At 45.9% G+C, this 15,139-nt stretch overlaps 1 protein-coding gene and 1 long non-coding RNA gene across 6 annotated transcripts; one reads left to right on the top strand and one right to left on the bottom strand.

Annotated features, from left to right (window-relative positions):
• Positions 1–1,220: 1,220 nt before the first annotated feature.
• On the bottom strand, positions 1,221–10,641 carry LOC121823443 (uncharacterized). Of its 3 annotated transcripts, XR_006064919.2 has the most exons (5): positions 10,242–10,641; positions 6,026–6,269; positions 5,336–5,372; positions 1,571–2,455; positions 1,221–1,384 (listed from the first exon to the last, which is right to left on the bottom strand). It is a non-coding gene; the product is annotated as an uncharacterized LOC121823443 (long non-coding RNA). The 3 variants fall into 3 exon arrangements; XR_013045406.1 differs by lacking the exon at positions 1,221–1,384 and having other exon boundaries at positions 1,407–2,455; positions 10,242–10,633; XR_013045407.1 differs by lacking the exons at positions 1,221–1,384; positions 10,242–10,641 and adding an exon at positions 6,653–9,895 and having other exon boundaries at positions 1,407–2,455.
• Positions 9,852–13,657, top strand: Ccdc70 (coiled-coil domain containing 70). Of its 3 annotated transcripts, none has more exons than XM_042262797.2 (2): positions 9,852–9,994; positions 12,718–13,657. In XM_042262797.2, exon 2 carries the CDS (start codon positions 12,796–12,798, stop codon positions 13,465–13,467), a length of 672 nt encoding a protein of 223 aa, XP_042118731.1. In that variant the 5' UTR covers positions 9,852–9,994; positions 12,718–12,795; the 3' UTR covers positions 13,468–13,657. The 3 variants fall into 3 exon arrangements, with proteins under 3 accessions (XP_042118731.1, XP_006997837.1, XP_015846256.1); XM_006997775.4 differs by lacking the exon at positions 9,852–9,994 and adding an exon at positions 10,682–10,840; XM_015990770.3 differs by lacking the exon at positions 9,852–9,994 and adding an exon at positions 10,685–10,886.
• The last annotated feature ends 1,482 nt before the right edge of the window (positions 13,658–15,139 follow it).

Genomic DNA, 15,139 nt, shown 5'->3' with positions numbered 1-15,139 from the left:
GCCTCCTGAAAGCAGCTCCTGCCTGGAGTGAGCACAATTCACAGAACCTGCTGCATAGACCAAGGGAGGACAGCAAGCTCTCAGGTGGGAGTCCTTACCAGATTTTTCCTGAGGTGATTGCTAAGGAACAGAGGAGTGTGATGGGGTGCGTGTAGGGTTTACCATAGGGATTTTGGTGTGTCAGGTGTCACTCTATCTGTTGAATGGCGATCTTGAACTGCTTTGGACGGCATTAATCGTCCTGGGAGGGAAATGGGCCAAGAATGTTTCAACTTCCAGGACTGACATCCCCACCTATTTGAATGTGCTTGGGAGGTCAAAACACAGAAAGGGGATCATTGTGTGATGGCCACTAGCAGCCCCATACTTTTGTGATGTCGTGAAGTTTCATTTCATTGGTTAAAGCTCTGTTCTTTGCTTCCATTCAGCCAATCCAGGCCGACAACACCTGCGGGTGATTGACTCACACTCAGCCATGAGTCAGGAGACACACATGCTGATTCGGGGCCCAAGAGCCACTCCAGCCCAAAGAGCCCAGAGGAATCCCACAGGGCCCATGGCTCTGAAGGTTCCCCCACCGGAGGAGGAGAACCCTAGGGTAAGTGGACTTTTATATGTGTCAGCAGCCACTGGGGCTGGGTGAGACATGACTTTGGGCTTTGGGTCAGAATCTTTGTGCTCTGGGTTATGCATCAGAGAAGACTGTTCAGACCTGCCTTTAAGCAAGGAGAATGATATTATTAGCAGCCTGGCAGGGTATGTGCTGTGTGGTCTCTATTACGGTGGATCACTGAGCCTATCTCAGGGTGAGCTTTGAAGCACAGACACCACATTCTGGCTTGACATACTTCATTTCACAGAAAGCAGTAAGTCCTAAGCAAGGGCAAGTGGAGTCCATTTACCGGCCGTCCCGGAACTATGGACTTGGAAGGATTAAATCTTGGCTTATACTTTATTGGTGCATCTCATAGTGGTTTACAATTCATCTGTACCTTTGTTTGGATTGATTGGTTTTTCTTCATTTACATTTTATTTGTCTCTATTTGGTCACCCGGTAGCGTCAGTTGGCTGAGTGCTGTGGCCTGAATTGGTGTTTCCATTGCAGTCAGTTATGCTGATATCTGGGGGTCATGTGTGGTCTCCAGCCCTGTCCCTCTTCCATTTGTCCCATTGATCTGTGACCCTGACCAGGGCAGAGAGGCAGGCTAGGGGACCTACAGGGAGAGACTGGGAAGTAGGTGAGCTCCTATTCCACAGGAGTGGTCCTCTGGCTGAGAGAGGGCTCACTATCATCACCCTTGCCTCTCTCACGGATTCTTGACCATTGCAGGTTCAAAGAATCAACTGTTTGGTGTTGAAAGCCATTCTGTAGTTTGTGTCCTCTCTGGAGAGAGACATAGAAGGGCATTCAGACCTTGAACAGCCCTGAGGCAGGAGAACAGACAATTTGCAACCCAGGTGCCTGGCGGTCCTGAACAAACACTGCAGCTACAAAGCTGAGCCTCCTCCCTCTTAGCCAGACCTTGCAATATGTCTAAAGAGCCATCTGGTGCCCATGTTGCTGGCCAACCTCTGAGGATGATCTTCACCAGACTCCATGGAGATTGGTGGTCGTCCAGTTTCTTGAGAGTGGTCCCGGATCTGGCTATTGAGCAGCAAACATCTCCTCCTGAGACCCCTGTCTCTCAGGAGAAAGAGGATGGTGCCCACTCTCACCCCCATGCACTGTCCTCTATGAGGGCATTCAGGTCTCCTCCACTTCAGAAGACAGTCATGGGGAGTGAGCCACCACCCAGCAAGAAGAAGCCACCTCCCTGCTCAGACTGCCCAGATCCTTCCAGATAACTACATGATGGACCCTCAGGAGTAAAAGATTTACAGTAGACCAATCTGTTCTTCACTAGAATGAACTAGGTAGATGAGTGGAACCTGTAGTGTTCACCCCAAATGGTGGCAACATTGAACACTCCTCTCATGTCTGGAATTGCATCTCCAAGCAAGTAGCCTCCCCTCACCACAGACTCTGGACTCTGTTCAATAACCTCAATGTACAAAACTATGTTCTAGTTGTCCTAGTATGTGGCCTTATCCATTTCAACAATAAAAATGTCCTTCAAATGATGCCTATGCAGGGTTTTCTTTTTGTGCGAGAACATGGGGTTTTTCACACTCCCTGTGGTTCAATAACAATCCACAAACCCATGTGGCATTCGACCTACCTCATCAGAGTGCCAGACAGACACTGTGCACACCCATACCTACCTTGTGATCTTAAGAACGCTGAGAGACAGGACAATCTGTAGGCCTCCCCTTCCATACTAATGCTGTGTAGCTGAAGGCTTGGGCCAGAAACCTAGGTACACAGCTACTGCAAGGTAGGAGCCTCTGGGGATTCAAGGTCAGGCTTTCCTGGACGATGTGCACTTGTACTTACCCTAGATGAGTCCTTTTCTCCCTGAAATAAGAGAGTGTTCAAAATACGGAGTAGCAGCAAGCCTGGTGGTCACACACACAATCTATGACATGTTATCCCAGTAGTAGCCAAAGGCCAGATGACTGGTCAGGTTCAGGGCTCCATTGCCTACTTACTGGGCTCACATACATTTTTTTTTCCTCCATGGTCAGACAATGACCTGCCCCTACACTGCACCTTCAACTCAGTATCCACCTAGGATACCAATGCATTAGAAACCCTCTCACAGATTCTCCATCCTGGCTTCTGCCTTACAGCTATTCATATCAACACCTACTGAATAGTCTCAGTGCTGTGTTTTTCTGGAATTGATGTGCTTGAGACACTGTCTCACACTGACTGGAATCTCAACAGCTCGGATCTCCCTGCTGGCTAGCAGGCTGCAGTGATTTGTCCTCCTTGGGCTATTGAGCTGGGTGAGCCGTTCCTTATGTGGGTTTTTTTTTCCCAACCACGAGCAGCTCAGGTAACTTTTATGGGCTTCCCCTGCTCTACCCTCCATTCTGGTATCGTATCTTCAGTTTCCCCAGAGTGCCACACATGATCCGTGTTCCTCCTGGGCTCTCACTTGAGGTCATTTCCTCTAGATAAATTCTTTATTTCTTGCCCAATAGCTCTCTTTTGCTTCATGCTCCATTCCTCTCTTCCCTTCCTAGAGTAAGATCTTCTCCTGACCTTATTAGTTATGGGTTTAATGTCATGGTGCAAACTGTGGGGTCTGCCTGCCTGTTGTCCCCATTTGGCAAACTCCTGGGTATGTAAGGGCTAACAAGCTGGAGACATCATCATGGACAGGCGTTTGCTATGTCTAAATCTGCTGAATGAGACAGACATTACACCCCGTGAGTTTCGGCCAGGCTCTCGGTGCCCAGAATGATCTTCAACAACTTGGGGGCAAAGGCATTGTGCTCAGCAGCTCCACCCAACCCAGATAGAGTCCAACATTCAGGTCAGTATCATCCACAACAGAACTCACTCCACAGACATACACAAAAGAAGCGTTTACTTAGTGTTGTCTGTCTAAATATCCATCTTACCTCTTTGGAGAATAAGGCAGGAGGACTCTGATAGGATTATGCCAGACCGCACCACACAGTGAATGCCAGGCAACACTGGCTTTTATTTGAGAGCCAACTAGATTATAATCACTATTCATTTCATTATTTATTCTCTAGTCTTTGTAAACATGCATATTGAGTGGACATATTTTCCCACCTGTCTTCATGGCTTCCAAATCCTTTGTTGTTGCACTTTTATTGTCTGAATCTTGCCCTCATCATTTTCTACAGTCCTTTTTATTTTTTCCAATCACGATTTTAATACCTCATATTCTAGACATATGTTCATTTTTTTTGTTAAATCACTACATTTCTTCAATTGTCTCACATTTATCTGTGGATGTCAACCATCATTTTGATAGAAATAAGAGTCTGTCTGTCTGGGTCTCAGTCTCTCTCTTCTTTCTTTCTCTCTCTCTGTCTCTGTCTCTCTTTCTGTGTGTGTGTGTGTGTGTGTGTGTGTGTGTGTGTGTGTGTGTGTGTGTGTGTGTGTGTAACTCTTTCCATGTGTCCACATTCTCCTCCCAGGTCTGCCCCCTCTGACACTTAGATTCTCACCATGTTTCCCCAGCTGATGGCACTCCAAAAATGATACTATGAGTCATGAGAGAATTCTTTGTGGGCATCGCTCCTTTGTTAATTAATATGCTTGGTTGGTGACTTGATCAGATACCAAGTCCACCTCTGTAATGATAAACACTGAGGAAACAGACTGTAGGTTGAAGGTCATTTGGAGATTGAGAAGTATCTCAGTGCATATCTAATTGGGTTAGATAACAAGTATTTGATATCCAGTTTGTCAGAATGAATGCTTTGGTGTGTCTTGGCTAGTTAGACAGATTTCCACCTTCTCTCCTGCATGTACAAGCCCTTCAAAGATGTTGGTTTCTTCCTCTATTTTTTTCCATAGTTTATGTGCTTGAGAGAGTTGTGTCACACTGATGGGAAGATCAACAGTACCAGGCTAGCTGGTTAGCACACTCCAATGCCCTGGCCTTACTTAGTACTGCATTAGTTTCTATGACATACCCACTGGGGCCTGAGTACCACATCTCTATTCAGAGGAGTTCCATGTTTGTATGGGCTAGATATATATCTGTCAAGGACCCTGATGGACAAACTCACCCTGCTTCTAAATGTCCTAAAGCCAAATCTTTAAAAGAAAAACCCAGGCTGTTGGTTCCAGTCACTCATTTCAGCACCTTGGATGTAAAGGCATTGTTCTCAGGAGTTCAAGGTCAGCCCAGGCAGAAAACAAGTTCAAGTTCAGTGTGGGCCACAAAAGTTCTTGCCTCAGAAACAAACACAAAAGCAGCATTTTCCTGGTATGGTATGGCTGAAGATTAATTTTATCTCTTTGGAGTGGGAAGTAGGAGGATTGCTCAATGCCAGTCTATCCTAAACCATGCATTCCAGGCAACCCTGGCCTAGGATTGAGACCTACTTCATGGTAAACACTAATTATCTGAGTCTTCTATGTTGTTAAAATGTTCATTTTAAATCATTTAAACCATTTCCAACATTTCTTTATGGAGAAAATAACACATTTCTGAAATCACTAAGTTGTGAGTGTGGCTCTTGGGATGGGGGTTGGTCCACTGGTTGGAGGGTGAAAAAGCCCCTCTGCACCAATCATGCAGGCTTGAAGACTTGCTGACCCAGAGGTCGATCTAAGTCATGGGTGAGCACCTAAGACTCTTCATTGATGCTTCCATAGCCCCTACCCCTGGCTGTGATCGCCTCCCCTCAGCCAACATGCCACTCCAGCCACTGCCTACATGCCCACCCCCCGGCTTCAACATACCAAGGCTTAGTGCAGTTCCAGGCTCAGCGTCTCAGTCCTGGGAGAGCAAAGGGTTAGCAAAAATTACCGTGACTAAAAGTAGAAAGAAAAGATCAATTTGTCAGAACCTGATCACACATACATTTTCTACTGAAGCCCAAGGAAAGGGTAATGAGTTTGATATCCTAGCAGCTGTGGGGCACAGCCTTGCTGGTTCTACTTCATAGACAAGGTGTATCTCATTGTTGATTATACCTCCCTTCAGCATAAGAAAATTGAAATCTCAGACCCAGAGAATAAGGGCAACAAAGAGCAGGATTTCCCTAGGCTGGAGTGTGGCAAGGACTAAACTTCTCCTGGCTGTCTTGTTATCTTTTAGCCTCACTAGGTCCCAGAGGCCTCACTATGGGCAACCCTGTACACACTAGGAATGCCTTTGGTCCAGTGGGAAATGTTCCCCAACTGGCCAGTACCCCTATTAATCTACGGACTACACCTCACCTGGTCAATAGCTCTCTGGTTTTGACATCTCTGTAAGTCTGTGCATATTTCAAACATGTCTGCCACTCCCTCCACAGGGACCCAGGTATACCACACTCTCTTGTTGCTACAAAGTATGAACCTTATAGCCTTGCTAGTTCACTGTGGTCTGCTGAGTTAGCTGTGTGCTACCACCCTGGGCTGTAAGGACATCTGACTGTTTGATCTTACCTGTCTGGTGTGGAGATATGGGGTTCCACCATATCACACTATTTAAGCCAGGGAACTCTTCCACAATAGTGAGGTTACTAGGGGGTGATCAGGACACAGGTCTGCTTGAGCCACAAAGCTATGAGAAACTTGCTTAGAACACATTGTGTGCACAGATCCACAGCAGTAGAGGCCAGCAGCCTTGCCTGTGCCCACGAAGCACAGCTTTACTTCTGGGCAATGCAGTAAGTTTAATCTTGAAAATCTGTGTGATGGAACAAAGGGCATAGTCTGGAGGTCAAAGGGAGAAGATGTATTTGAGAAACACCCTCCTCCTGTTTCTACCCCCAACAGCAAAATGGTTTCACAGAATGTCAAAAATAATGTAAATGCTATGAAATTAGACTGATCTGAGAAGTGAATTATTGAAATTCAAACTCTGAAAATGAGAGCTCTGTTTCCTTCTTAGTTGACTCATGAAAGAGTCATCACTAGTGCTACTGAGAAGGGATCTCCCTTTAGAATCTCCAGTGAAGACCCTGTATGTATCTGTATTGCATACCTTCTCGTCATGACTGATAAGTAGCTTAAAGGAGGGAGACTTCATTGTGGCTCACAGTTTGAGGGTGGGGTAGGGGGGATACTTACATCATGGCAGGGAAAGCCTGATGGCTGGAGCCTGGGAGAGTTGGTCACTTTGGATCTGTAGTCAGCAGACAATGAGTAGGAAGTGGAGCAGGGCTCTAAAACCTTAAAACCCACCGCAGTGACCCACTTTCCTATTGACACTATTGATCCCCAACCTTCCAAAACAGCGCTGTAGGCTCTGTGGACTATTGTTCAAACACATGAGCCTGTGGGGGCGCATTTCCCGCTCAAACTGTACCAGAACCTGAAGCTTATGAGCTGAACGGAGCACAGATTCCCCAGTTCAGGCCCTGATGGGGGTCGGTGTCTGGGCACACACCACACATACCCTCCTGGATCCCACAGGAGATGAGAACAAGTGAACTAGCCTAGGTGCTGCAACCACTCTCTTCCCCAGGGTACCCAAGTGGGCACTGGGGAGCAAAGTGCCCAATGTAGTACATTGACGATGGAAACATGCCAAAAAGAAATGAGCCACGTGACTCAGCCAAACAAGAGTGAAAGTTGCTAGCCATTTTGCCTCTCCTCACCCTCGAACAGATGGAAATAACACAGACTACTGCAGGCAATACCATATCATTCTTCTGGTCACAACCAAGATGAGCTAGCCAGGTCAGTTCATCTCCTGTGAGGTCTGAGTTTGCAGCTGAGTCTCTAGGGCTGTAATTCTGCATTTCAGGCAAACCTTTGTGTAGTGTTATAAGCAAGGGCCCGATTAAATGTTTTTCATGGCCTTGAGCATGGTGTCTCTTCACAGAAATAGAATACCAACTAGGAGAGTCACGCTGTTTAGCACAGCAACAGAAACCTAACTAAGGTAACATCCAATGTAGTGAATAAATTAAAACAGCCTGAAAATGTGATTTTCCTTTGCTGCAGTCTTTTGTCAGAAACAATGGATTTGTTCCTAGGATGTGCAAAATTGAGGAATCTCATGTTCGTTTTTTTCTCAGGATTTCTATCAATATGCTGCCCCTCAGCCAGGTGCTCACTTGAAGGACAGACATTCTGAATGTCAGCTTTGGATTAAGCAAGACAGCACAGCTGTAGAGATTTTGCCTAGGCCTCACCAAAACTACTCACCCTGGTCAGTGACCAGAGTCTGCCAGTGAGTCCATGCAGTGTGCTGAAGGTGACTCCTGGGTCCGCTTTAGGCACTGACATATATAAACATTATCTTTCACACCTCACCAATGTTTCTCTACAGGGGAAATACATTTTACTTTAGGGTTCATCTTATACTTTAGTGGCAAGGAAACTCAAAGCTAAACGTTAACCAGGTTGTAGCAATGACTTAGGGACTACGACAGTCTCCATTAGAGGGAAGGTGCATATACATGCCTCTTCCACCACTCTTGGTGAGAAGCAAGCATGCTGATATACACAAACAAAGAGGTTAAAACATCTACATTCTAATGACTTCTGTGGTTTCCCTACTGACACAGTTTCCTTATATTGTTCCTTTAATTATATATAGCAAGGTATCTAAAGACTCTAAGTTTGTTACAAAACAAGATTCAGAGAAGGAAGGAAGGATGACAGGGACTCCTTCTGTTAATATTTGATAAATCATCGGCTACATTAAGATAAAGATGGTTGCAATATTCCAGGGATATGCAGGCCTCTCTATGGCTCTCCAGTATTCAGGAACTAGTGCTGATGTGCCCAGAGCTCTAGCCCATATGATAGCATCTTGATAGCCATGGTTCCCCACAGGCTCTTCCTGTCAGCTGCCTTAGACACCTTCAAGAGGGAGCATGCATGGTAAGGTGGGGTGACTAGGCTCAGGTCTTTGATGCCCACAAATTTGAAAGTCAGGTCCTCAGGGTGGAAGTGTCAGGAATACATCCTTGTCATTTGTATTTAAAAATATCCCCCAAAAGCCATGTATTAAAGGCTGAATTATCCGATCATGAGGAGTCTAACTTCATCAATGTAATTGGAAAATGTTTCACATATTCAAAAATTAAGCAAGATTTAATTATGAATAGCAAAATGTAAAAGTAGCAAAAATGAAATTACAGTGGATATCAGGAAAAGATATTTTTTGATAATCTCTCTTTGTAACCAGAACTATCTTTGAGCTCACTCAGTAGCTCAAACCAGCCTTCAACTTGTGATTCCCCCTGCATAGTCTCCCAAGTCCTGGGATCATTGGCATGCCAACCTCAGAACAGAGCTATTGAATGATACTTAAAATCTTAAAATGCGCAGAAATATAGACAGAAACTGTCTTAAGCAAAGGAATAAATTAAGCCTTAAGGAGATCTTGTCATTTGCCTCCTGGATCTGTCTGAAGGACATTACATGAAATGAAGCAAGCCAGACACAGAAGAAAAATACTGTCTGGTCGCACTTATATGTGGTATCTCAGAAGAAAAAAGCATCTGGAAACATAGAAACAGAATAAAACAATGGTGGGGGAAAAGTGGATGAGACATGAAGTGATTCAGGGAGCCTGGGATATGTATTTCTTGATAATAATTGTCTTGCCTTGAAGATTTTTGCTAAGAAAGCAAATTTCGGGTGCTCTTAGCTTACTATCCCTCAAAGGATACACACCTCTGTGAAATAACAATTTGTTAATTTTCTGTGCTATAGTAAAAAAATTCACTATTTAAAAAAAAACATAGCTCTAGTGTTGTAAATGAAAGACTAAACTGAGGAGCATAACGGTAGATTTGAGCCAATGGGAAAAGACTCTATGGACTTAAAAGCAGGTCCACTGAGGTTATCCTGTCCAAAAGACAGAAACAAGGAGGTAAAAGAAACAAAACTGTAGAGTCATGGGCCACCATAAGCTGCAAACACAGGAATAATAAAAAAAAATCCCAGAGGAAGAGAAAGGGGGATAAAAACAACCAAACCCATCTGAAATTGAATGAAAGACCACAGAAAGTCTTCAAATACCCAAGAATCCCAACAAAATCAACTAGGATAAACTAAAAGAAACACAAAACAAGACACATCCAAGTCAAACCACCAAAAGGCAAAGACAAATACAACAAGTAGCAAGAGTCCTTCATCATAAACATCTCCCCCTGGAACATGGTCCCAGAGGCCCTTCCTGAAACAACCCGGATGGAATCTGTTACTATCGGTGAAGTATAAGATGAAAGATGTCAACATCTTTCCAACCTTTTGGCACTCTCTCCTTTCATAGGTCTCTCACGTAGGGCCCCATCTCAGCCTCCACCCTATGACTCAGAACTGAGTACAAAGGGGTCACTGTGAGGAGTGTTGGGGTGAGCCCAAGAGATGCATCACTGGGATTCTGATGTGACAATGACTGCCTGCCCTCTGGGGTCTTCGGAGCCTTCTCAGTTGGGAAACAGCTAAGCAGTAAGTAACCTTAAAATAAGTCCTAGCCTAGTATAGTTATGAAGACCAGGCATGTTTTTATTAAATTTAAAAGTATCTACATAGACACATATTGGCAGTTTTCTATTGTTCTTGATATATAACGCACATATACTCGATTTTACCTATTTTATTTCCTTTAAGAGCATTTGCTTTGCATTTGTTTGTGTACATAGGTATGAGGGTATCACCACTGTGCATGTGTGGACTTGTAGGAGTTGGCTCTCACCTTCCATGTTGTGACTTCCAGGAATCAAGCACAGGTCTTCAGGCTTGGCAGCAAGAGCCTTTACCCACTAAGCCATCTTGCCAGCCCCCTCAAAGATAATGTAGTGGTAACTTGGGAAAAAATAGGGCACGATTTTTCCTAATTCAGGAAACTACCATCCATTCAGCTGCTATTTCTTGAACATCTGCTCTGTGGCAAAAATTACGCTAGGCTGGACCTAGGGATGGGAGACAGGGCGCTGCTAACTGGACAGGGTGGGCAGCCCTGAGCCTGAGTCTGTGCGGCCGTGAGGAGAGGGTGCCTCCTTGCCTAAATCTGGAAGAATCAGGTCACTTAGTTCAAGCCATCCAGAGGGTGGGACTAATGGAGAACTTAGCATTTTCTAGGGATTCTAGTTCAAGAACCGTATAATGACATAAACAAAATCAAAGTTCTAAATTCAGTTATATTCATCCAACATTTCTTTGCTGGCTGCCAGGTTACAGAGACAGCAGGAAGACACATCCACACATAATATCAAGTATGTCAGGCAAGGATAGAACAGTGGCAGACAGACACAGAGAAGAGGGGAGAAACAAGGACTGAAGCCTACCCAGAAGGTGAAGGAGACCTTAGAGGAGACACAGTCGGGGCTTTGGTAGAGAGGTAAAAATGTCTGGGTTGTATCTCGAGAAATAACTCTATGTCACCTGGAACAGAGTGGAGAGACAGAGGAAAGTAAGGAGATAGACAAGCAGTTGCCGGTAGGCTTTGATTTTCAGGCTATGGAGTCTTTGCTCGTAAGCAGGTGTGATACAACAGGACAAAATTCTAGAAATCCATAGGGGTGTCGGGGAAGGCTACACTGTGTAGGCAGATAATCTGGACTGCAAGTGGTGGTTTTTAGAGGCGCTCTTACCCTGCGAGGAAAAGTTACAGAACATGACAAAATCCACTAACAAGAGTTTTATCCAGACAAGGAGAAAGGGATAGATGTTGTCACGCAATTACGTGACCACACAGCGCATGGGTTAGTAGGACATATGACCCGGAAATGACTAAGTGTCCCGCCAGGGCATGCGCGACCATGGGTGTGTGGCTGGAATTCCTATCAGCAAGATCAACACCAGAGACCAAGGAAGTAGGAAAAGACATCCTACCCAGAAATGGGTGTGGGAAGAAGGAACAGAAAGTGTGTACCTCCAAGAGATGTAAAGGATCAGAACTGACCGAGCTTGGTGGTTGAGGAGAAATCTGGTATAGGAGGAGATCAGAAGTCAGCCTCAGGTTTCTGGTTTGTGTTCCTGGAGAGAGGCCAGGTCAACAGCCATACATACCATAGCCACTATCTTTTCATGTATGCATACACACGCAGGTACAGGTACACTCACACACACACACACACACACACACACACACACACACACACACACACCTCCTTCCACTGGTGGGGTTCACCATCCAATTGTCTGTCTTGTAACAAACAACTTTAACCTGTGAGCCACCCAGTGTGAGTGAACATGAACACACACACACACACACACACACACACACACACACACACACACACACGAAGGGGGAGGGAGGAAGAGAGAGGAAGAAGGAAGGGAGAGAGGGAGAGAGGGAGGTTCTTCATTCTCTAATCCCAAGCCAGAAGAGAAAGAAAAACCCAGGGAAGGTCTGGGCAACTTCCTGCAAATGGCTCATGCTGCTTCACAGTGTGCGCTTTGGTGCGGACCCCTGAGACAAACCCACCGCAGCCTCCGAGAAGCACACCATGGGACCTCTGCACTTGAGTGCACACACTAGCTACATCCAGCTTTCCCTGCTCTCTGAGAATTCATCCTTTCCACCCTGTGACGACCTTGGTAGTTACCTGAATTGTGGATTGTCCTGAAATACGCTACCTCCGACACGTGACCGTGTTTAGAATCCTTAGCCTCTCCCTTTCCCTCTTCTTTCCTTTATTGCCCTTCTCTTCCCTCCCCCTCCCTCCCTTCCCTTCCTTTGCTCTTCTCCCCTTCCCTGTTTCCCTTTCTCTTCTCCCCTCCACCCCCGTTCTTCATCTTCCTCTTTCCTCTCTTCTTTCCTTTTCTTCTACTGGTGTTAAATATTTTACAAACATATTTTTATGACACGTACACAGCCACCTCCCGGGGAAAGAAACAGGATGCTGCCAGCCCCTCTGAGGCCCTTCTCAGCTAATTAGCTCTACGTTGCTCCCCAATTGTTTCGCCACCAAACACCTTCATTTTCACATCACCCTGTGTACTTTGATCCTAAGTTTAGCACCACTGCCTTTGTTGGGCGAGATTGTTTGTGGAACACTGGACCTTGAAGGTTATCAATCAACCGGCTCAAAGCCATGGCCACCCAGTATTCTTCTGTACTAAATCTTGTCTCTCACTAATAGGACTAAGAGCAGTGATTAAATTTTCCCATATCAGACAGAGTGCCTCCCATACTCATGGATGTGTTCTTTCTGGTGTACTCACAGGGTTTGACCAACTGACCTGGACGTGGCCAACAGCCCTGACCTCCAACGCAGCCACCCACCACTCTGGCTGATTGGAAGATGTTTCCCTTCAAGGTGAGCAAATGGGTAGGACTGGCATGCCTCCGGTCTCTGGTGCTGTCCTCACCCAGTATTCGTCAGAAGAAACTAATAAACAAGCTGCAAGAGGAAAAGGCTTTTCGAGAAGAGATGAAAAATTTCCACGAGAAAATAGAAGACTTCAGAGAAGAGATATGGGATTTCCGAAGCAAGATCCGGGCTTTTCGGAGCCAGATCCTGGATTTCCAGGAAGAAGAAAGACCTTTCTGGGAAGAAGAGAAAATGTTCTGGAAAGAAGAAAAATCCTTCTGGGAAAGGGAAAAATCTTTCCGGGAAGAAGAAAAGACTTTCTGGAAAAAATACAGAACCTTCTGGAAAGAGGACAAGGCCTTCTGGAGAGAGGACAATGCTTTATGGGAAAGAGACAGGAATCTTCTTCAGGAGGACAAGGCCCTCTGGGAGGAGGAAAAGGCCTTGTGGGTGGAGGAAAGAGCCCTGCTTGCAGAAGAGAAGGCTCTGTGGGAGGATAAAAAGTCTCTCTGGGAGGAAGAGAATGCCCTCTGGGAGGAAGAGAAAGCCCTCTGGGTGGAAGGTGGTGGCTTCCAAATCCTTGGGGAGCAGAGGCACCAAAATGGCCCCTACAATGCCAATGGAGAGCCACAGTCCACAGCCTTCCCCCGAGGTCGTGCGTAGTGAGCACTGTACACACGGGGCCATGGGGTACAGCCGTCACTGGTTGGGACCCAAGTCCAGGGTGACCCCGTGTCCTAAAGGAAATGGACACTAACTTGTCTCTTTGCCATGAAAGAGATAATAAAGTCCTGAGGAGAGGTTTGAGAAAGCATCTCTTCCAGGAGGGTTGGCTGCCTCTGCCCTGCCATACCATCTGACTCTGTGATTCTCTTATCCCATCCTCCAGACTGTATTGCTGACCCCTGGGGCTGGCTCCAGACAGTTCCCAATGTCCTCTGCCTGTGTGGGGGTTTGTAAGGTTGTGTAAAAGACACTCAGACAATGTCAGACAGAGAAGAGCTGACACATCCTCCCTGTCACTCCGAGGGGTGATCTCTTTACTCTGGCCAATTTGGGAGACCCAACTTGGGCTGACAGACTTCTAGAAGTCTGCCTCACTCCTTGCCACTCCTCAGTGGCTCCTGTTGTCCACTGACCTTATGCCAATAATTCCTTTATAACTCATCGGTCTGTATTCCCCCCACATTCAATCAATTATTTGCAGCTCCTCAAAAGCACTGCGCTCCGCCATTCTCACTTGGAATGCATCTTATATCTCAGACCCCAACTCATTCCTACTCTATTGGTAAGCTTCTCCAAACCATTAGCTCCACCACCCCCCCAGGAAGCCTTTCTACAAGTTTCCACTCACCCTCCCAAATAGCTGGTGGGGTGATCCAGGAATCCAGGAGTCTTCCCTGTCTTGCCTCTGCATCCTCACACTCGGATGGGTCTCACTGTACCTGTCTGTGTTGTCGGTTCCTTAGCCCTTCCATGCTGCCTTGTGGAAGCTTTTCCATCACTCTGGGGTGACAAGGAAGGTACATCCATTGATGAGGGAACAGAGACCCAGAGAAGCAAAGTGATTGCATACGGCCAGAAACAGAACACATCTCCTCTGCCCTGGGCTTCAGATCCTTTCCTAATGCAACCTGGCTCACGGCAGTTGTCTTTAGAGGCCACCTACCTTAAGAGGTAGAGTCTAGTGAGGAAGTTAGGTCATTGGGACTGTGTCCTTGAAGGGGACAGGCTTCAACACAGGCCTCAGAGCAATAGACCAACCAGCCATAGATCGAAACCTCTAAAACTGTAGGCCCAAAGAAACTTCGAACTCTGTAGAGTGATGATCTTGGGTATGGTGTATAGTAATAAAAAAAAAACTGGCCAACACATGGAGAGATCAAGATGGTGGTTTAGACACTCAGATTTCAAGAGTGATCACTGAGGCTCATACCAAGATGATCTGGTCTGGGTGTGGTATGTGGAATGACAGGAACCTCCAGAGCAGCAAAAGGTAAAAATCAAGCAGGTCCCAGATTCTACCAAAGAAAAAAAGAGTAGTGAACCCCAAAGGAAAGGTATAGAACGGGAGTGCAGCTAGGCAGTAAAGCATTTGTTTAGCATATGCGAGGTCATGATTTTGATTCCTAAAATGCAAAGAAAGGAAATAGAACATAAAAGAGAAAATGTAAACCAGTTTGAAGCACCAATTACGAGCACACAATGAGTAGAAACGACCCATTTCTCAATGCTCCCTAAGAGACCACTGAAGAGACAGCTGTCCTTCGACAAATGCTTGGAGAAGCTACCCAGAGACGAGTGGTGGGTCTCTGGGGCTCTTTCTTTTACCCAG

This window comes from Peromyscus maniculatus, chromosome 17 (genome assembly GCF_049852395.1).
Source record: "Peromyscus maniculatus bairdii isolate BWxNUB_F1_BW_parent chromosome 17, HU_Pman_BW_mat_3.1, whole genome shotgun sequence".
In the NCBI taxonomy this organism is placed as follows: domain Eukaryota; kingdom Metazoa; phylum Chordata; class Mammalia; order Rodentia; family Cricetidae; genus Peromyscus; species Peromyscus maniculatus.
This window is presented reverse-complemented; position numbering and strand designations above follow the sequence as displayed.

Bases quoted from the DNA above. Each gene is read 5' to 3' on its own strand.
- Ccdc70 (XM_042262797.2), top strand. From the start codon at position 12,796: ATGTTTCCCTTCAAGGTGAGCAAATGGGTAGGACTGGCATGCCTCCGG.